Below are 22,120 nucleotides of genomic sequence, written 5' to 3'. Positions count from 1 at the left end.
AGCTTGGCAGAAGAGATGGTCGTTTACCACCCAGCTTGTTCTTACTTTGTTCCACAGCTGAACCTCAGCCGCGTCTCTGGGCCCATGCATTCACCGCTCTGACCACCAGTGCTGCTATGTTTGCCGGGGAATAAAAAGGCTTCTGTAGCTTCAGTGTCTATGAGAAAAAGTCAGCTCATTGCAAAGTATTGACATTAATTTTGCAAGGGACCACATTTGCTCATGACTCGGTGTTGTGTTTGCCTTCTTTTCCACAGATTTCCATGTCTTATGTGTGAGCCTTCCCCAGGAGGACCACCAGCACAGCTCATCAGCCGTTACTGACAGTCTGTGGTGAGCCTGAGTGACTCCACATCTCTGGGTTGACAGCACCTTTTATCCCCCTGCTGTTCTGAACTGTCCCAAGCACAATTTAAGCCCCCATTAGGGTTTTGCTCTGAGCCCCTCCTCACCCCTCATCCCCTCCTCGGCCCTCATCCCCTCCTCGGCCCTCATCCCCTCCTCGCCCCTCATCCCCTCCTCGCCCTTCATCCCCTCCTCGCCCCTCATCCCCTCCTCGCCCCTCCTCAACCCTCATCCCCTCCTCGCCCCTCATCCCCTCCTCGCCCCTCCTCAACCCTCATCCCCTCCTCGCCCCTCATCCCCTCCTCGCCCCTCATCCCCTCCTCGCCCCTCATCCCCTTCTCGCCCCTCATCCCTTCCTCGCCCCTCCTCAACCCTCATCCCCTCCTCGCCCCTCATCCCCTCCTCGCCCCTCCTCAACCCTCATCCCCTCCTCGCCCCTCATCCCCTCCTCGCCCCTCATCCCCTCCTCGCCCCTCATCCCCACCTTGCCCATCATCCCCTCCTCGCCCCTCATCCCCTCATCACTTCCTCACTCTTCACGGCCTACTTCCTGTTCATGACCTACTTATAGTTCATTACTTGAGGGAGTGTTTCTGGAAGTGGATGATGCTTGTCCTCAAAATCAAAATGCAGTGGTGCCGGCTTCCACACCCACTCACCCAGTCCATAGTGTTGGTTGGTGTGATGATGTCCACTGTGCAGCAACAGAACATGCTTTTGTTGGGTATGGCTGCAGGGTACATATCACATCTGGACTGGATTAGGTACTTGACAGTAGCTTGAAGTGCTGCTCTCAGGTACGACACGGTATTCAATGGTTGTTGTTGTTGTGCTCCTCTTTAGCATTTAAAGCTAGCTCATTGTTCTGCTCTTGAGTTCTAGCTAGCTTATATGTCTCAGCACTGAGCAGTTTTGGAGGTTTATGAATCCTAAATAAACGGTCAGTGGCCAACACCCTGCTGACAAGACAGGAATATTCCAACTATATTACGCTCTGCGTCAGTCGTCTGCCCTGTCTGGCCCGGACTGGTGTTTTAAATCAGTTGTTTTATTTCAAATGATGTTATAATGCAATACTCCGGTAATTATAAAATTAATATATGAATGCACCAGTCTTGTATTTTCCTCATTGTACCAGCAGAGGCAGCTGCTGCTCAGGAATACCACAAACTGATGATGTGTGTGACAGAGGCCTGGCGCCACAGCGAAGGTGCCCACACTGAGTCCTGCTCTATATGTCAGCTGACTGTCACTTGTCCAGGGTGACCACACCTCTTGCTCAATGTTCGCGTTCCTGTATAAGCTCCATTGATGGATTTTATTGGCATCACATGGAAGATGAAGTAGTCATAACTTCATTTTAAAAACTTGGGCCAACTGACTAAAATGTGCTTTTTTATGTTTTATTGATTAATGAATCTCTTACGAAGAGCTAATTATCAACTTCATGTGTTCTTCTTAAACAGACGGGTCCAGGCCGGCGTCCCTTGTTGGGAGACCCACACTCCTTCACAGCCACAATGGTATAGTATCCTAACTTCATGCACGCTTTGGAACTGCTTTGTGTCCTGTGGTGTGGCTGCAGTCTACAGAATTGGAAACTCTCCATTGATTTTTCAGTTTTTATCAGCTACAGAAAGTTACGTCAGCTGCAACAGTGTCAGAGGTCACCCGAGGCTGCTGCCATAGCAGGGCAGCTTTCAGTCTTTCCTGATTATATTTGTTCTGTTGGTTGCATCATGACTCAATCACTGGAGTGGATGTGTTGCCTGTCAAAGTGTGCATATTGTGCGAGTTTTTTTTACATTCTTGGCTTGCGTCTGCTTCCCCATGGCTGGCCTCAGCTCCTCAAGCACACTCAAGCTGAGCCAGTAGCCCAGTGTGCCACCACCACTGTCTATTATCTGTCTCTCTTTCCACCACTTCAGTCTGTCTTTGCACAACACTCCCATCCTGACTAAACACACTGTAGGTTCACACAGATATGTGGAAGCAGACTTTTTTCCATGTGTTTGCCTGTGAGGAAATTCCCAGAATCTGCTTGTATACCACATTCTGCAGGGGACCACGTGCTAGCCAGCTGTGTTTGGTGGAGCCACGACAAGGCTGACAAGGATGACTCAGTGGATCTTTTTGGTCATTACCGGCTGGTTCACGTTCCCCTCCAGTATTTTTTCCACTGAAAAACCATTCTTAAGCTTTTTGGCTCTCCTCACTGACGAATCCCGTCATGGATGACGAGGTTGTCAAGGAACATTTGTGTGTGATAGCTGGGCATGTTGGAGGTGAAGCTTCCAGGTTCTGAATAAGAAAACTGATCTCAGACGGGGCGTGGGATGGGGGTGTCAAGACAGGCGTGGCGACCCCCAGGCGTGGCAGACCCATGCCTGTAATACCCTGGAGGAAACTATGAAATAACTTAGATATTTCAGGTTGAGAGCTGAGAGTTTCTGCTGATCCGTGCTTCGTCATTCGAGGGATAATTGTAATTAATCCACCCGGCATACACATTTCAGTGTGGGTGGAGCACACAGACACTGTCAACAAGGGTTGAGACAAATTAATCATTGTTAAATAATCTGATAGTCAAAACTTGGTACAGTGAAGTAGAGAAATAATCTTCCCCTTTCCACCAAAATTATTATCTATGTGTGTATCTATCCAAAGTCTTGAGCTAGAACTTAAACCTCCAACTAATCTTTGAAAGACTTTGAGTTGGCTGACAGCAGGGTGATAAATGGGTTGTTGCAGGAAACACTTCAAAGGCTGAATATACGGCAAAGAAACCCGTGTAGTTGCTGCTGAATCAGTATGGAGCTGACGTGTCTTTGGTCTGCAGGAGGAGGAGGAGGGGCAGCAGAGCCTGGAGTGTATCCAGGCCAATCAGATTTTCCCCAAGAAATCCCCAGTCCTGGAGGAGGAAAACATGCAGGTGAGGAGGCTGATGCCCATCCTGTGCTGTAAGACTGAGTGAGTACCTTCCTGTAATGGCTCCCACAACCTTGGGAGCCATGTGATCAACGGCAGGTAGACATTTGGTTGTTTGCCTTTTTGTTCACTGAATGCACAATTAAGAAATCTGACTTGGAAAGGTGCTGAAGTGGATTTAATAAAAGTAATGCTGCTGGATTATGGAAAAAGTTGTGATTATGATTTTTTTAACTGATATGAAAATTGCAATTGTTAAACACAATTATTCTCTTAAAACACCATATGCTTTTAATGTCAGACTAAATAAACAGGAAATTATCGCTGAGCTACTCTCTCTCTCTCTCAACGCCAACAGCTTGGTTTTACCTTCGATTGTTTAAGTTCACGCGTTGTAAGTTAATGGATGAATGGTGGCCATAATGATATGGCTCTACCATGTTTCATCAATGTGTGAATTCAGCAACATACACGTGTGTTGTTTGCAATAAATACATCATAGTGGTGTTCACTTACATCAGGGAAAGGAGATCAGATTACAAGAAAATGTTTTAAATGTGGTAGTCTGAACAATACCACATACTTTGTGTGTGAACTTCAGATGGTTAAACTAACCTATCTGGTACATCCGTCGCTGTTCACCCATGTCTTCGATGCTGCCCTGTGGTGTAGCTACAAGTACGTAGCGCACTATTTTAGTCAGTTCCGACATTTTTCCAAATGACTAAATCAGCAGGCACGCCGTCGTGTCTCCCTCCTCCCTCTCACTAGCAGACCAAACTGAAACTGTTTCTGGTCTTCAGAAGAAAGCTGGAGCGCCCCAATGGCTGCTTACAATGCCTGACAGAACACAACACTCGGCAGACATAACAATATTTTTATTTCAACTAGTCCGTCCAGGACTAAGAACCAGGGGACCTGTAGAGTCCTGACTCTGTCCTGGAGGGGTTGTAGGAGCTCTGAAGGCTTGGAGACCTTTACAAAGGTCTGTTGATGCTTTTGGAGTAAAAGAGTTAACATATTGTGTTGCAGCCAAACACAATTATAACACAACACATGAGTAAAGCAGTAAAAGTACTGCGTGATGACATCAGAACCAGTACTTGAGGATATAACGTGTACCAGGAGGACTCAGTGTATAAGACTTGAAGAAAATGAGTCTGGACTAGGGTTGCAAAATTCAGGGAATTTTCAAAGTTGGAAACTTTCCATGGGAATTAACGGGAATAAATCTGAAATTTACAAAACTGAAGGCTGACCCTTAACAGGGAACTTAAATATAGTTGGGGAAAATATATCTTAGCATAATCTTGGCTAAAACAACCAGATTTAATGCAAGTACACTTGAATATCTCTGCTATTCCTCAATCACATGCACACAGAACACTGCTTACTTCAGGGCTGTTGAGGCCACACCCCCTACATGCACTGTGCATTCCTCCATCACATGCACGGATGATTTCTTGGACCCTGGAGGCCACTCTTTTGAGCCCAAAGCACAAAACACACATTTGAGCCCACGGATTACATAAAGTCAAGTAAATTTTGATAATATTATGGGGTAAATATATTTGATCTATTATGGTATAATGTTTAACTTGCAAATATTAAATAAAAATGTATTCATACAGTAGCTAGCTAGCTGGTAAGTTAGGTGCTAAATGCGAGTTAGCGAGCACCATTTCATTGGCCATTTAAGAGGCTAGCTTATTATGGTGGTAGCTGCCGCAAATGTAATGCTGTTTCGTCTGACTCCTGCAAGACGGTTTTCTGCAACCACACAAGAATTTATAAATCAGTTGTCATATATTTTGAAGACCATTGTTTGTTTAGCTAACTATATTTCTGTTAAGCTTTTTTGTTATTTTATTCCACAGAAAAATGCCACGTTCGCCATCTGATTTGTGGAGGCATTTTACACAATCTAGTGTTAAAGGAAAGTCTTTGTATATGTGTAAATATTGTGGAAAGACATACGTGAAGAATGCTACAAAAATGCAGCAGCATATTGCAAAGGCTCAAGCCTCAAAACATTCAGCAGACAAAGAGTTTTACTCCAGGGGAAAATGAATCGGCTGTATCAGGGTCAGATACCCTCTCATCAGCACCTGGTCCCTCTGGGATCAGAGGATTCTTTGATTCAATGGATGAACATAGACAGAGAAATGCAGATGAGTGTTTCGCTCGTGTAGTCTATGTAACTGGCTCACCCCTGATGCTGCCATCCAGTGTGTGCTGGAAGAGATTTTTGAATGTTCTCCGGTCAGCATACACCCTCCCCAACCAGGCATGCGCTATCTACTCATTTGCTGGATGAGGAGTTCAACAGAGTGCAAACAAAGGTCAAGCTAACCATTGTCAAAGCAGACTGTATTTAAGTCATCTTTGACGGGTGGTCAAACTTTCAGGGACAAGGAATTATCGACTACATTGTCACCACCCCTCAGGCTTCTACATTGCCGATGAGCTGAAAGCGGTCATCAATGACCTTGGACCAGAGAACGTTTTTGCACTTGTCACTGGCAATGCAGCAAACATGAAGGTTGGCTAGGCTCACGTGGAGGAGACCTACCCTCATATAACAAGCATTGGCTGTGCTGCCCATACTCCTAATGTACTCCTGAAAGACATCATTGCACTGAAGACAATGGACACACTATACAAGAGAGTGAAGCGAGTTGTGAAGTATGTGAAGGGCAAACAAGTAGCTTCAGCAACCTACCTCTCAAAGCAAAAGGAAAAAAAACCAGTACCACACTGAAGCTCCCCAGCATCACACGATGGGGTGGCATTGTCATCATGTATGACAGTTTACTGGAGGGAAAGGAGTCTCTGCTAGAAATGGCCATATCCCAGACTGCAGACATCAAAAGTGACATCAAGAGAATCCTGTTAGATGATGTGTTCTGGGAAAGAGTGACTAGCAGCCTGAGAAGCCTCAAATCTTTTGCAGCAGCAATTGCCAAGATAGAGGGTGATGATGCCATCTTATCAGATGTCCAGTGTCTCTTTGCGGACCTCAAAGAAGAAATCCAGATGGTTCTGCCCACTTCCCTGCTACTCAAAGCAGAGGAAACTGTTGTGGTCAAGTCATTGGAGAAGTGCTGGGAGTTCTGCATGAAGCCAGTGCATGCAGCAGCGTACATGCTGGATCCAAAACATGACAGGGGCATACTCTCTGGAGAAGAGATTAACGGTGCTTATGCTGTCATTACAGCCATGTCTGACCACCTGGGCCTCGATAAAGGCAAAGTTCTGGGCAGTTTGGCGAAGTACCAATCCAAGCAAGGCCTTTGGGAAGGGGATGGAATCTGGCAGTCATGCCACTACATATCTGCATCCACCTGGTGGAAGGGACTTTGTAGATCTGAGGCCCTTGCACCTGTAGCCTCCATCATCCTCCAAATCCCACCATCATCAGCCGCCTCTGAGCGCAACTGGTCACTGTTCGGGAACACACACACAAAGGTTCCCAACAGGCTCACAAATGTGAGAGTGGAAAAACTGGTAGCCATTCAGGCAAACCTAAGGCTCTTTGAGCCTGACACAGAGCCATCCTCAACAAGGCTGGACAGTGACACTGAGGAGGAGAAGTCGGAGTCTGATGTTGAGGAGGTGAACATGGAGGATGTCGAGGCCCAGGAAGAGGCCATTGCCTGAGAAGCTTGAGGGAAGAGGCTTTTGTTTTACATTTTTAATGGGACTTTTTGGGGGGGGGGGGGGGGTGTCATTCTACTTTTTGATTGGTTGGGTGGGGGTGGGGGGTAATTTTACTCAACATTCATGCTTTTGTTGTTCAGTAAAAGAATTGATTGTTCATACAAGAATTAAAACATGATAAAGTTCTACTCAAACAAATATGTTGAAATGTCATGTTTTTTAATTGTATTATTTTGCATGGATGTCTGCTTATGACAAAACAAAATATTTACATTTATGTTTGGATGTGATACAATTTTGTTTAAATTAACCCCAATTTCCAGTAAATTCCCATAATTCCCATGGAAAGTTTCCAATTAGGAATATTTCCAAAATTCCCCAACTTAATTAACCATGGAAAGTTACTGGAAATTAACCAGAAATTTACCGGATATTTTCCACCCCTTTGCAACCCTAGTCTGGACCAATGAGTGTCTTACTTCTATGTTCCCGTGTTGAAACACGTGTGTGGTTGGCCTACTTGCCTGCTTCTGACACATCCATGTTACATGCTTGGGTGATGAAAAGAGTTTGTGTAGCGTTGTGGTTGCTATGTGACAACAACGTAGATGCGTAAGTGCTGTGGATTCATGTCACGTCACGTTAATGCAGATCAGTTCTACCTTCCTCCACAATAAGGGGCATGATGGCAGAGCGGCGCCGTCGGTGGACCCAATGGCCGCTCTAGTCTTGTTTATTATAAACTACTAATTTGATTAATGGTGTAGATTATTAGCCATGTTTCTCTCTGTGTGAGGTGATTCTCTGTGGTCATGTGAGACAATCTTGTTTCTGTGATCGTGGGAAACTGAAATTGTACGGTGATCGAAACTCAAATCACTCAGCCCCAATTAAATTGTGAGTCAGTAGTTATGAATTATGAACAGGGTGTTCCTGAAAATTAAAAGGGTGTCAGTGCTGGATCCACCTAGGTGTGTCTGCAATGCATTCTGACTTTGACGGACACGATTAAAAGGTGCCCCAGATGACACTCATCACTTGGCTCCACGAAAAATACAAAGTGTAAGAGCCAAAACCCGAGAACCAAGTTCTGTTCTCAGAAATTGTGACTTTGATGGTTCATTTTAACATTGTACCTGCTCCATCAGGCCGGAAGTCAACCAGAGGATTTTCAACCCTGATGACAAGAGGGTCATCAAATAAGATGCAATTCAGAAAATACAGCATAACTTCATCAACTTAGTCTGCATGCTGCAGCATCTCACAGTTTTAGATATCAATAACCAAAAACATTAAACTGATGACAAATAAATGTTTGAACTGAGTAGAGTTTTTATCAATGAGAAGCACAGAACCTCTGCATCTACAAGTCCGGGTAAAAAAATAACTCTTTTCTGCAACGCTTGTTGAGGGGTATGAATGCATTTGGACGATGGAATAAACCTATGTTGCAGCTGAATTGAGGTGCTGTCAACCCCAATACAGTGATCCACATTTCTGGTTCGATGATCTTCCAGAGCGGAAGACTGAATTTGATTTGTTGCTGTCAGAATGGAGATATGTGATGAAGAAATCATGGTGAGCACACCAAGTGAAAGCATCAGTCACAGCACTGCTGGGTGTGCTGCATGTTCACTTGTCCTCAAACTGGCTCTGCACTGTGTTTGAAGTGTTTTATTTCCTGCTGTTGCTAGGTGCCCTTTCCTGAGCTGCATGGGGAGTTTACGGAGTACGTGGGGAGAGCAGAGGACGCCATCATTGCAATGTCCAACTACCGCCTACACATCAAGTTTAAAGAGTCTGTTGTGAACGTAAGTACTGGACATAGAACTCAAGAATGTCTGTCACACAGCTCAAGTAACTGGCAGATGGCTCATGTTGTGTCCACATGATTCTTGGATGTTTTGTGAATTGGCCGAGTTGGCGTCATTGTGCCTCTGCAAGCTGGTCTGCTGTGGCAGTGGGATCACATGACTCTTCATCACCTCTGTTTCTACCCTCACTTGTCCGTTCTGCTCTCTCGCTGCATTTGCTGTTGCCATGGTTGCGTAGTTCCAGAGGGGATGTGTAACAGTCGCGTTCTTTCTCTCGGGCTCTTTTCAGCAGGTTAACAGAGAGGCCAGCCATGTTACCCAATACTGGCCACTCTCATTCACCACCACTGCCAGGGTCATCACTGCACTTAGTCGTCTTATTTCCTGTTTCATACTCCCGCGACACAAAAAACTTATTAGTACCTAGAAGTCTTAATGTGTCCGCTTCCAAATGAACTCTGATTCAGTTCAGTCGTGGTGAGACTGTGGTCAGACCTCAATCTGATCCAACTACCAGTGCACTCTGCAAAGTACACGTGGTTTCTGGAGCTAAAACCCTGTTTTTGAATAAACCCAGGACCTTCGTCCTGTATTTAGTCTCTTGCTCCCACCCCAGACACATGACCATTACACACTGTGAATGTTGTCACATTCATCTATTGGAGGTTGGCAAACCATCTTAGAGGTAAATTACTGCCACGTGCTGTGATTTACAGTGATGGGTTGGGGCTCACTTCGAATTTCTGTGTGAATACAAACTACAATGAGCATGGCTGTAGCACCTAGCTGGGAATTTTTGGAGTGCAGACAATCTTGAGGCTACATCCTAAATCTGCAACGCATATAAAATAATAAAGTATATTGGCAGTATTGAATGCCATGTTCATCTGCTGACTGGATGGAAGTGTTCTGTCAGTGAAATGACACAGGAAGAAGTAATGCAATTTCATATAGATGGATGGATGGGTAGATAGATGATAGATGGATGGATGGATGGGTAGATAGATAGATGGATGGATAGATGATAGATGGGTAGATAGATGATACATGGATGGATGGATGATGGATAGATGGTAGATAGATGATAGATGGGTAGATGGATGGATAGATGGTAGATAGATGATAGATGGATGGATGGATAGATGATGGATAGATGGATGGATGGATAGATGGATGGATGGATAGATGGGTAGATAGATATAGATGGATGGATGGATAGATGGGTAGATAGATGATAGATGGATGGATGATGGATGGATAGATGATACATAGATAGTTAGATATAGATGGATGGATAGATGGGTAGATAGATATAGATGGATGATAGATGGGTAGATAGATATAGATGGATGGATGGATAGATAGATGATAGATGGATAGATGGTAGATAGATGATGGATGGATGGATGGATAGGTGGATGGATAGATGGGTAGCTAGAAGATGGATGGATAGATGGATGGATGGATAGATGGGTAGATAGATGATGGATGGATAGATAGATGGGTAGATAGATGATGGATGGATGGATGGATAGATGGGTAGATAGATGATGTATGGATGGATGGATAGATGGTAGATAGATGATAGATGGGTAGATGGATGGATAGATGGTAGATAGATGATAGATGGATGGATGGATAGATGATGGATAGATGGATGGATGGATAGATGGATGGATGGATAGATGGGTAGATAGATATAGATGGATGGATGGATAGATGGGTAGATAGATGATAGATGGATGGATGATGGATGGATAGATGATACATAGATAGTTAGATATAGATGGATGGATAGATGGGTAGATAGATATAGATGGATGATAGATGGGTAGATAGATATAGATGGATGGATGGATAGATAGATGATAGATGGATAGATGGTAGATAGATGATGGATGGATGGATGGATAGGTGGATGGATAGATGGGTAGCTAGAAGATGGATGGATAGATGGATGGATGGATAGATGGGTAGATAGATGATGGATGGATGGATGGATGGATGGGTAGATGATGGATAGATGGGTAGATAGATGATAGATGGATAGATAGATGGGTAGATAGATGATGGATGGATGGATGGATAGATGGGTAGATAGATGATGTATGGATGGATGGATAGGTGGATGGATAGATGGGTAGATAGATGATGGATGGATGGATAGATGGTAGATAGATGATAGATGGGAAGATGGATAATAATATAATAATACATTTTAATTATAAGGCGCCTTTCAAGGCACTCAAGGTCGCCGTACAACAGTTTAAAATAGATAAATAAATAAAATAAAACATGCACGATTTAAAAGAACAACAACAGAGGTCCCTAGGAGAGCACAAGAGAGGGCATTCAGCCATATGCCTGTCTAAAAAGGTGAGTTTTGAGATGATTTTTGAAGGTGTCAATGGAGTCAGTGTTTCTGATGTCAGGAGGGAGGGAGTTCCAGAGGCGAGGGGCAGAGCAACTGAAGGCTCTAGCCCCCATGGAGGTTAGACGGAAGGAGGGGACATTGAGGCTGATGGAGGAGGAAGACCTGAGAGACCGGGTGGGAATGTTGGTGTGGAGAAGGTCTGACAGGTATGAAGGCGCGAGGTTATGGATGGTTTTGAATGTATGGAGGAGGATCTTGTAGTCGATGCGGTGTTTTATGGGAAGCCAGTGGAGTTGATGTAGAACGGGGGTGATGTGACTGATGACAGGGGTTCTGGTGATGATTCGGGCAGCTGCGTTCTGGACCAATTGAAGCTGATGGAGGAGTTTGTGTGGGAGACCAAAAAGAAGTGAGTTACAATAATCCAGACGGGAGGTGACGAGAGAGTGGACCAGGATTGCAGCGCTGTTGGGAGTGAGAGATGGGCGGAGACGGTTGATATTCCGGAGGTGGAAGTAGGCGGACCGGATGGTGTTGTTGATGTGGGTATGGAATGATAAGGTGGAGTCGAGGACGACACCCAGACTCTTAACCTGAGGGGAAGGGGAAACGGAGGTGTTGTCAATGGTGAGGGTGAAACTGGGATGCTTGTTGAGTGTGGATTTGGAGGAAATGAGGACTACTTCTGTTTTATCACTGTTAAGTTTGAGGAAGTTTGAGGTGAACCAGGATTTGATTTCCTGTAAACAGGCACAGAGGGAGGAGGGTGGGAGGGTGGAGGAGGGTTTGGAGGAAACGTAGAGCTGGGTGTCGTCCGCGTAACAGTGAAAGTAGATGTTATGTTACGGAATATCAGTCCAAGTGGGAGGAGGTATATGATGAAAAGGATAGGGCCAAGGACAGAGCCCTGGGGAACACCAGAGGAGAGGGGGGAGGGATCGGATGTGAAAGATTTTAACTGAATGAATTGAGTACGGCCAGAGCGATATGAGCGGAACCAGTCCAGGGGTATGTCTGATAGTCCAATGGAGGCAAGTCGGTCGAGGAGGATGGAGTGAGATATGGTGTCAAAAGCCGCGCTCAGATCGAGAAGGATGAGAATGGATAATAGTCCGGAGTCAGCTGCCAACAGAAGGTCATTGGTGATTTTAAATGGTAAATGGACTCAATTTTATATAGCGCTTTTCTACCTTAGCGGCACTCAAAGCGCTTTACAGTGTCATCTCATTCACCCATTCACACACACACTCACACACTGATGGTGGAGGCTGCCATGCAAGGCGCCAACCTACTTATCAGGAGCAATTATGGGTTCAGTATCTTGCTCAAGGACACTTTGACATGGTCACCGGGGTTGGGGATCGAACCAGCGACCCTTTGGTTGCTGGACGGCCACTCTACCCCTGAGCCATGCCGCCCAGTTTAAGTTTAAGGAGGGCTGTTTCTGTGCTATGATGAGGGCGAAAACCGGATTGGAACTGCTCGTAGAGGTTATTGTTGGAGAGGTGGGCCTGGATCTGTGACACTACTACTTTTTCCAGGATTTTAGAGAGAAATGGCAGGTTGGAGATGGGACGAAGGTTATTGAAGGTGTTGGGGTCTAAACCAGGTTTCTTCAGTGTTGGAGTAACAGCAGCGGATTTAAGAGATGATGGGACATAACCAAAGGTGAGGGAGGAATGGATGATGGCAGTTATCAGGGGCAGCAGAGATGGGAGGGAGGCTATAACCAGGGAGGATGGCAAGGGGTCAAGTTGGCAGGTGGATGGCTTGGATTTCCGGATAAGTCTGGATAAATCAGCGGCAGAGGGGAGTTGGAAGCAGGAGAGGAAGGGGGCTGGGGGCTGGGGGGTGGGGGACAAATGGAGGTGGACAGCTGGACGTAGGAGGGGTCAGTTGCTGGTGGATGGTGGCTATTTTTGTATTGAAGAAAGACATCAAGGAGTTGCAGTGGTCGGTGGAGTAGAAGTGAGGGGGGAAGGAGTCAGGGGGGCGGAGTGAATTGTTGACCAGTGAAAACAAGGCCCTGGTGTTCCCCGCACCAGCAGTGACTTGTTGTGTGAAATATTGGGATTTGGCGGAGGAGAGTGCGTTTTTATACTGAAGAATGTGGTCATGGAAAATCTGTTTGTGGATAGTGAGTCCAGTTTTTATAGAAAGCCGCTCCAGCTGACGTCCTTTGGCTTTCAGTTGACGTAGATGAGGAGAGAACCAGGGGGCGGAGTGGGGAAAGGAAACGGTCCGGGTCTTGAGGGGGGCGAGTGTGTTGAGCAGAGTCTGTAGACCATCATTGTAAAGAGAAACCAGTTGATCTGGGGTGGATGGGGGGGTGATGATGGAGAAACTGTCAATGCCTGATTTGAAGTCTGCTATATTAATGTTTTTAATGTGACGGAAGGATATGATATGTGACTGTTTGGTTTTGGAAAGTGTCAGGCTCAGGGTGAATGAGATAAGCATGTGGTCAGACATGCTAGAGCCTAAGGCAACACCAGAGCAGCACACTAGATCTAAAATATGGCCTTTACTATGGGTGGGAAAATCAATGTATTGTTGAAGTCCAAAACTGTCCAGGCAAGAAGTGAAATCTTTAGTGAGAGGGTGATCTGTGTTGTCCATGTGAATATTTAAATCACCTCACAGAATTATGTTGGGTGAGAGTGAACAGATTTGGGTGAGGAATGTAGTGAACTCATCAATGAAGACCTTATTTGGTTTAGGTGGGCGGTAGATGTTCACAAGCACAACGGGAGTGGGTCCATTCAGCTGTAGTGCCACAGACTCGAATGACTGAGAGACAGGCACTGAAACAGACGAGACTTTCCAAGTCTCGCGGTGTATTATCGCGAGACCTCCACCTCTGCCGGTGAGACGGGGTTGACAGGTGTAAACAAACCCATGAGGAGTAGACTCGTTCAGCTGAGAGAAGTCATCAGGATGTTGCCACGTCTCCGTCAGACAAAGAAAGTCATACTTGCGGTCGAGGAGGAGGTCTTGCAATAGTTGTCCCTTGCCAGTGAGGGAACGGATGTTGAATAATCCCAGTTTGACGTCGCAGAGCTGGTTGGAGAAGGCGACGTTAGCCGACCTGGCTAGGCTGGCTAACGCGCTGTGGTCCACCTTCCTACGGGTGTATCTCGGAGGATGGCGGCGGGTGGAGGACCAGATGGAGTTTATGGCGCTGGAGTCATCAACGCGATAGCTCCGTCTGGCTCCGCGGTAGATGTACCTTCGGTGAGGACGGCGATAGATGTCCGGGAAGTGATGCAGTACAGGTGGAGGAGCAGTTCGGTGGTGTCGGAGTTGGAGGAGCTCCGCGCTCATGTATTGGATCAGGGTTGAAGCTGGGGATATCACGATGGACAGGACAGTCCACCAGAACACAAAGCTCATAGCCAGATTGTAGATCCACATGATGCACGGGCAGATGTAGACAACGTTCACCGAACCACAGTAGCAGAGACCAGGTGAGTGTAGCACCACACGCTACAGGTGACACGTGGACATCCTAAACACGGTATGAACAAGCCGATTGAATTGACAGTGGGCCCAGTGTAGAGACCAACAGTACCGCGTTCGCCCAGATTATGCGATCTGCTACAAACAGTGTAGAAAATCATAACAAATATTAAGAAACAACAACCGGAGAGCAGCGGCAGCTAATCGCGCCAGCGTTCACTCTAACATCCGGGTCATCTCCAATGGGCGCCTTTTGCTCGCATCATGGATGGATGGATGGATGGATAGATAGATAGATAGATGATAGATGGGTAGGTAGATGGGTATACAGATGATAGGCGGATAGATGGGTAGATAGATATACATGGATGATGGATGGATAGATGGGTAGATTGATGATAGATGGGTAGATAGATGATGGATGGATGGATAGATAGATGATAGATGGGTAGATAGATATAAATGGATGGATGGATAGATAGATGGGTAGAGAGATGATAGATGGATGGATGATAGATGGATGGATGGATAGATAGATGGATGGATAGATGGGTAGATAGATGATAGATGGATGAATGGATAGATATAGATGGATGGATAGATATAGATGGATAGATAGATGGATTGATGGGTAGATAGATGATAGATGGATAGATGATGGATGGATGGATGGATAGATGGGTAGATAGATGATAGATGGATGGATGGATAGATGGGTAATAGATGGACAGATGGGTAGATCAATGATTGATGGATGGATAGATGGGTAGATAGACGATAGATGGATGGATGGGTAGATGGATGGATGGATGATAGATGGGTAGATAGATAATAGATGGGTAGATAGATGATGGATGGATAGATGGGTAGATAGATGATGGATGGATGGATGGATGGATGATAGATGTGTAGATAGATGATAAATGGATGGGTAGATGGGTGGATGGATGGATGGATAGTTGGATGGATGGATAGATGGGTAGATAGATGATAGATGGATGGATTGATTGATAGATGGATGGATGATAGATGGATCATGGACAGATTGGTAGATAGATGATGGATAGATGGGTAGATAGATGATGGATGGATGGATAGATAGATGATTGATGGATAGATGATGGATGGATGGGTAGATGGATGATAGATGGATGGATGGATAGATGGGTAGATGATAGATGGATAGATGATGGATGGATGGATAGATGGGTAGATAGATGATGGATGTATGGATGGATGGATAGATAGATGATGGATGGGTAGACATGATAGGTGGATAGATGAGTAGATAGATGATAGATGGATGGATAGATGGGTACATAGATGATGGATGGATGTATAGACGGATGGATGGATACATGGGTAGATAGATGATAGATGGATGGATGGATAGATGGTACATAGATGATGGATGGATGTATAGACGGATGGATGGATACATGGGTAGATAGATGATAGATGGATGGATGGATAGATGGATGATAGATGGATGGATGATAGATGATAGATGGGTAGATAGATATAAATGGATGGATGGATAGATGGGTAGAGAGATGATAGATGGATGGATAGATGATAGATGGGTAGATAGATATAAATGGATGGATGGATAGATGGGTAGATAGATGATAGATGGAAGGGTAGAAATCACTCATTGGGCCTGGTGCCTGTTCATCCTGCCCCTTTTCCTCCTGAATTCCATTGAAAATGTCCAGGAACAAATGCCATTCACTTAGCATCCTTCTCCTCTCTTCTTTTGGTTCACCTTCATCTGGTTGTCGCTGATGCTGACATCTTGTCCACTTCTTTCTCTTGCTTGATTTGTTCCACTTGCTTGAGGTCTGCGTCAAAGAGCGATTTTTGTATCTGAGGTCCAGGATTGTTGCCAAGTTGTAGAGTTGCTCAGACAAAGTAGTTTCGAATCTCTCGTTCACAGCTTCAAGCTGGGCAGACTTGGTTGTTTTCAGTCAACTGTCCGTTTCGGCTGTCTTGTTGAGAAAATGTTTGAGTACAACAACAGACAGGATCATGTCAGCAGCAGTAGCTGCATGCTAGCTTATCTCTCTCGTCTCGACACGGGCAGATACATGAGCAGATAACAGGCAGATAAACAGGCAGATACACAAGCAGATAAACAGACAGATGCACGAGCAGATAACAGGCAGATAAACAAGCAGATACACGAGCAGATAAACAGACAGATGCACGAGCAGATAAAGGGCAGATAAACAGGCAGATACACAAGCAGATAAACAGGCAGAAAAAAAGGCAGATACAGGAGCAGAAAAACAGGCAGATGCACGAGCAGATAACAGGCAGATAAACAAGCAGATACACAAGCAGATAACAGGCAGATAAACAGGCAGATAAACAGGCAGATACAGGAGCAGATACACGGGCAGATAAACAGGCAGATACACGGGCACATAAACAGGCAGATAAACAGGCAGATACACGGGCAGATACACGAGCAGATAAACAGGCAGATACAGGGGCAGATAAACAGGCAGATACACGAGTGATAAACAGGCAGATACACGGGCAGATAAACAGGCAGATAAACGGGCAGATAAAAAGACAGATAAACGGGCAGATACACGAGCAGATAAACAGGCAGATACAGGGGCAGATAAACAGGCAGATACACGAGTGATAAACAGGCAGATACATGGGCACATAAATAGGCAGATACACGGGCACATAAATAGGCAGATACACGGGCAGATACATAAGTGATAAACAGGCAGATACATAAGTGATAAACAGGCAGATACACGAGCAGATAAACAGGCGGACACGAGTGATAAACAGGGAGATACACGGGCAGATAGACAGGCAGATTAACAGGCAGATACACGGGCAGATAAACAGGCAGATACACAGGCAGATAAACAGGCATTTAAACAGGGAGATACACGGGCAGATAAACAGGCAGATACACAAGTGATAAACAGGCAGATACACGAGCAGATACATGGGCAGATAAACAGGCAGATACACGGGCACATAAACAGGCAGATAAACAGGCAGATACACCAGTGGTAAACAGGCAGATACACCAGTGATAAACAGGCAGATACACGAGTGATAAACAGGCAGTGAAACAGGGAGATACACGGGCAGATAAACAGGCAGATAAACAGGCAGATACACAGGCAGATAAACAAGCAGATAAACAGGCAGATAAACGGGCAGATACACGGGCAGATAAACAGGCAGATACACGGGCAGATAAACAGGCAGATAAACGGGCAGATACACGAGCAGATACACGGGCAGATACACTGGCACATAAACAGGCAGACAAACAGGCAGATACACGAGTAGATAAACAGGCAGATACACGGGCACATAAACAGGCAGATACACGAGTGATAAAGAGGCAGATACACGAGCAGATAATCAGGCTGATACACGGGCACATAAACAGGCAGATACACGGGCAGATACACGAGTGATAAACAGGCAGATACACAAGTGATAAACAGGCAGATACACGAGCAGATAAACAGGCAGTTAAACAGGCAGATACACGAGCAGATAAACAGGCAGATAAAATAGCAGATAAACAGGCAGATACACGGGCAGATAAACAGGCAGATACACGGGCACATAAAAAGTCGGATACACGGGCAAATAATCAGGCAGATAAACAGGCAGATACAAGGGCAAACAAACAGTCGGATAAACGGGCAGATACACTAGCAGATAAACAGGCAGGTACACAAGCAGATAAACAGGCAGATACAGGAGCAGATAAACAGCCAGAAAAACAGGCAGATACACGAGCAGATAGGCAGATAAACAAGCAGATACACGAGCAGATAACAGGCAGATAAACAGGCAGATACACGAGCAGATAACAGACGGATACACGAGCAGATAACAGGCAGATAAACAAGCAGATACACGAGCAGATAACAGGCAGATAAACAGGCAGATACACGAGCAGATAACAGGCAGATAAACAAGCAGATACACGAGCAGATAACAGGCAGATAAACAGGCAGATACACGAGCAGATAACAGACGGATACACGAGCAGATAACAGGCAGATAAACAGGCAAATACATGAGCAGATAAACAGGCAGATACACAAGCAGATAAACAGGCAGTTAAACAGGGAGATACACGGGCAGATAAACAGGCAGATACACAGGCACATAAACAATCAGATAAACAGGCAGATACACGAGCAGATAAACAGGCAGTTAAACAGGCAGATACACGAGCAGATAAACAGGCAGATAAACGGGCAGATAAAAAGACAGATAAACGGGCAGATACACGTGCACATAAACAGGCAGATACACGGCAAATAAACAGGCAGATACACAAGCAGATACACAAGCAGATAAACGGGCAGATACACGAGCAGATACACGGGCAGATAAACAGGCAGATACACGGGCACATGAACAGGCAGATAAACGGGCAGATACACGAGCAGATAAACAGGCAGATACACGGGCAGATAAACAGGCAGATAAACAGGCAGATACACGGGCAGATAAACGGGCAGATACACGAGCAGATACACGGGCAGATAAACAGGCAGATACACTGGCACATAAACAGGCAGACAAACAGGCAGATACACGAGCAGATAAACAGGCAGATACAGGGGCAGATAAACAGGCAGATACACGAGTGATAAACAGGCAGATACACGAGTGATAAACAGGGAGATACATGGGCAGATACACGGGCAGATAAACAGGCAGATACACGGGCAGATAAACAGGCAGATACACGAGCAGATAAACAGGCAGATTCACGGGCACTTAAACAGGCAGATAAACAGGCAGATACACGAGTGATAAACAGGCAGATACACGAGCAGATACACGGGCAGATAAACAGGCAGATACACGGGCACATAAACAGGCAGATACACGGGCAGATACACGAGTGATAAACAGGCAGATACACGAGCAGATAAACAGGCAGATACACGAGTGATAAACAGCGAGATACACGGGCAGATAAACAGGCAGATACACAAGCAGATAAACAGGCAGTTAAACAGGCAGATACACGAGCAGATAAACAGGCAGATACACAGGGAGTCTGTGGTCAGCCTCATACATAACCAGTGCATGCTTCTGTTCCAGGAGAGTTGTCATCATGAATGCTGTTTTCCAGTGCGTCGGGATGTTCTTTTGTAGCATCTTGGTCTTCATTCCCGTCTCCTTCTGGATGTCTCTCAGCTGAGAGGTACCAACGGGGGAGCTTTTAAAATGTCCGACTGTTTTTCTCGCTGTAACCAAAGAGTCAACAAGGCTTTGCTGGTTTCCTACTGCCTCGTGCACTGATAACTGCCCCAGATGAGCCATGCAGCCCCGGCTGTTACCACACTCCTTCATCGCCTTCACCACAATTCCACACCACATGCACATTTTCTTTCCTGATTCTCCATTCAGGAAATATGCTGTCAAACACGCTGATACACTGGCGCTACCTGGAATAAAAAAAAAAAAAGTTTAATCAAAGACACATTGGCTAGCTGGCACATGATATGATAGACATAGGCTCGAAATGGCTAAAAATAGCCAGGCCTACCTGAACGCGAGCCAGGGAACGTTCAGGCTCTTCATCGATCCACTGAGCCGAGGCTCAGTGTGCTTGTTTGGTTTAGGTCGGAACTCCAGATATCGGTTGTAAAACAGATGTCATTGACATTGCTGTCGAGTAACTTATAGACGTGGGTGGCCACAATATCATATAAGGCAGGTATGGCAACTTCCACAAAGTAACGACCATTTGGCTTGTCATTACTGAGCTCTGCGACCTCCAGCACCTCGCTGAATCCGTCGTCTTCCACTACTGAAAATGGTTGGTCATCATCAGTGGTCATCTTTGTTATTGCCATGGTTTATGCCTTTTGCTTTGGGTGGTTCTTGTGGAATTTCTTGGTCTTTTCCAGTGCTGGTTCTATGGGGCAACCGTCTGGTGCAGCTACCCGAGCATTAACAGCAGGTTTCTTCCATTGCTTGTTAGCATTCGCTAGTTTCTCATTCTTTGTATTCTACCATTCTTCTTTTTTAGTGGGTGATCAAATTAGTTGTATTGAACGATTTGACTCTTAACTCCACTCGCATCACCCGGCCCTCACAATCACTGCTTACAACACAGTGAGAATCCTCTTCAGACGCTCCGAAGAGGGACCGGACAGATGACATAATGGCTCTCTCACCAGAGGCAGAGCCAAACTCAGCATCCAGCATCTGATGTGTAAATTTATGCACTCATGCTAAAACACATCCCCGCCCCCACACTCACGACAAATACACAGGAATGATTATTGGCCGGTTCACATTGGCCCTACTTTGACATCTGAACAATCGGCAGCCAATATATTGTGCACCACTAGTAAATTTTTTTTTAACACTATAGGAGAATTTGTGTGTCCTGACAGCCGATCGGTGTTGATATTCTCCCAACATCACACATGAGCATCCTGGTGTCTGATCCCTCAACCAGATATGGCAGTCTAGCCAGTGTTGTTTGGATCCTCTGTGCTCCTATAACAGGATTCTAGACATCAGGGGATCTTGTGATCACGGACACAGCGTTGTTCAGTTTTACAACCCTTCTAGAACTTCCTAAGCTGGTATGGAGCAGAAAGATGATTATAAACGTAGATAATGATTGAGGAAATGGCGATTCTCCCTCCCCCTCATGCTCACGTTACTAGCTAATGCTGGTGTCTAAACTGTGGCTGGGTGTACTTTAACAGACTCTTTAACCTGGACTCACGTCGTTAAGTTTCCAGCCTGTTGAGGATCCACAACTACTACTGCTGACTCTAATGCTAAGGTAGCATCAGTGGACTCAACATGGACTCATCCATGATGGTTTCAACTGTTCAACTGGACTATGTTGTGAGAGTGGAGAGAAGAAAGTGCCCATGTTTGCTGTTTAGTTTGTGTGTGTATTTATGGAATAAATGGACTGTTCATTTTACCATTGTTGACTGAGCTGTGATGTGAGAGATGGGGTGATAGCAAGGCCCACTGATGAGTGTAGTTGACCTGACCCTGCGATTTAGTCACTCACAGATCCTCCCTGTCACACATGGGCCAACACCAGTGGCTCTTTCGCACCTCATTTTCAACACTGAAAAGAGCTAGGAAAATTTGCAAATCACACAAATATGAGTAGCTGTAAAAATGAATTATTGTTGTCTCAATATTTGGTCAGAAATTGTGACTGTTGAAAGCAGTCTGGAGCCCTGCTGATGGACTCATCACCAGTAGGTGTGAAAGCACTCTTCGCCATGCTGTCTTCAAAAATCATTACCAAGATTACTGATGACTCTTCTGGTAACTGGATGGTAAACACTCATCTCGACAAGGGTTTGCTGGGAGACAGCGAGAGGCTGTTAACTAGCTGCCCAGGAATTTTGATGGTGTCCTGATTGTCGATGGATAAAAGAGAGCAGGAATGAAGTTGTGGCAGCAGGATACACAAACATCTGGGATATGCAGCCCTGTTTGAATTGAAAATAGTCTCCAATGAATGAACAAGCACCACATG

General features: G+C 45.4%; 1 protein-coding gene across 4 annotated transcripts in view; it reads left to right on the top strand.

Annotated features, from left to right (window-relative positions):
* mtmr3 (myotubularin related protein 3) overlaps window positions 1–22,120 on the top strand; it is a 43,133-nt gene that overhangs the window by 6,423 nt on the left and 14,590 nt on the right. For all 4 annotated transcript variants that reach the window (XR_015116705.1, XM_086207609.1, XM_086207608.1 and 1 more), the window contains exons 2-5: window positions 258–333; window positions 1,812–1,868; window positions 3,185–3,277; window positions 8,628–8,744. Coding sequence is in view for 3 of the 4 variants with exons in the window: in XM_086207609.1 (XP_086063735.1) it covers window positions 1,866–1,868; window positions 3,185–3,277; window positions 8,628–8,744 (213 nt within the window). In the remaining variant the exon portion in view is untranslated. The remainder of the gene's footprint in view (window positions 1–257; window positions 334–1,811; window positions 1,869–3,184; window positions 3,278–8,627; window positions 8,745–22,120) is intronic.

This window comes from Aulostomus chinensis, chromosome 6, assembly GCF_037954235.1.
Source record: "Aulostomus chinensis isolate RoL2024-O1b breed Wild chromosome 6, RoL_Achi_v1.0, whole genome shotgun sequence".
In the NCBI taxonomy this organism is placed as follows: domain Eukaryota; kingdom Metazoa; phylum Chordata; class Actinopteri; order Syngnathiformes; family Aulostomidae; genus Aulostomus; species Aulostomus chinensis.
This window is presented reverse-complemented; position numbering and strand designations above follow the sequence as displayed.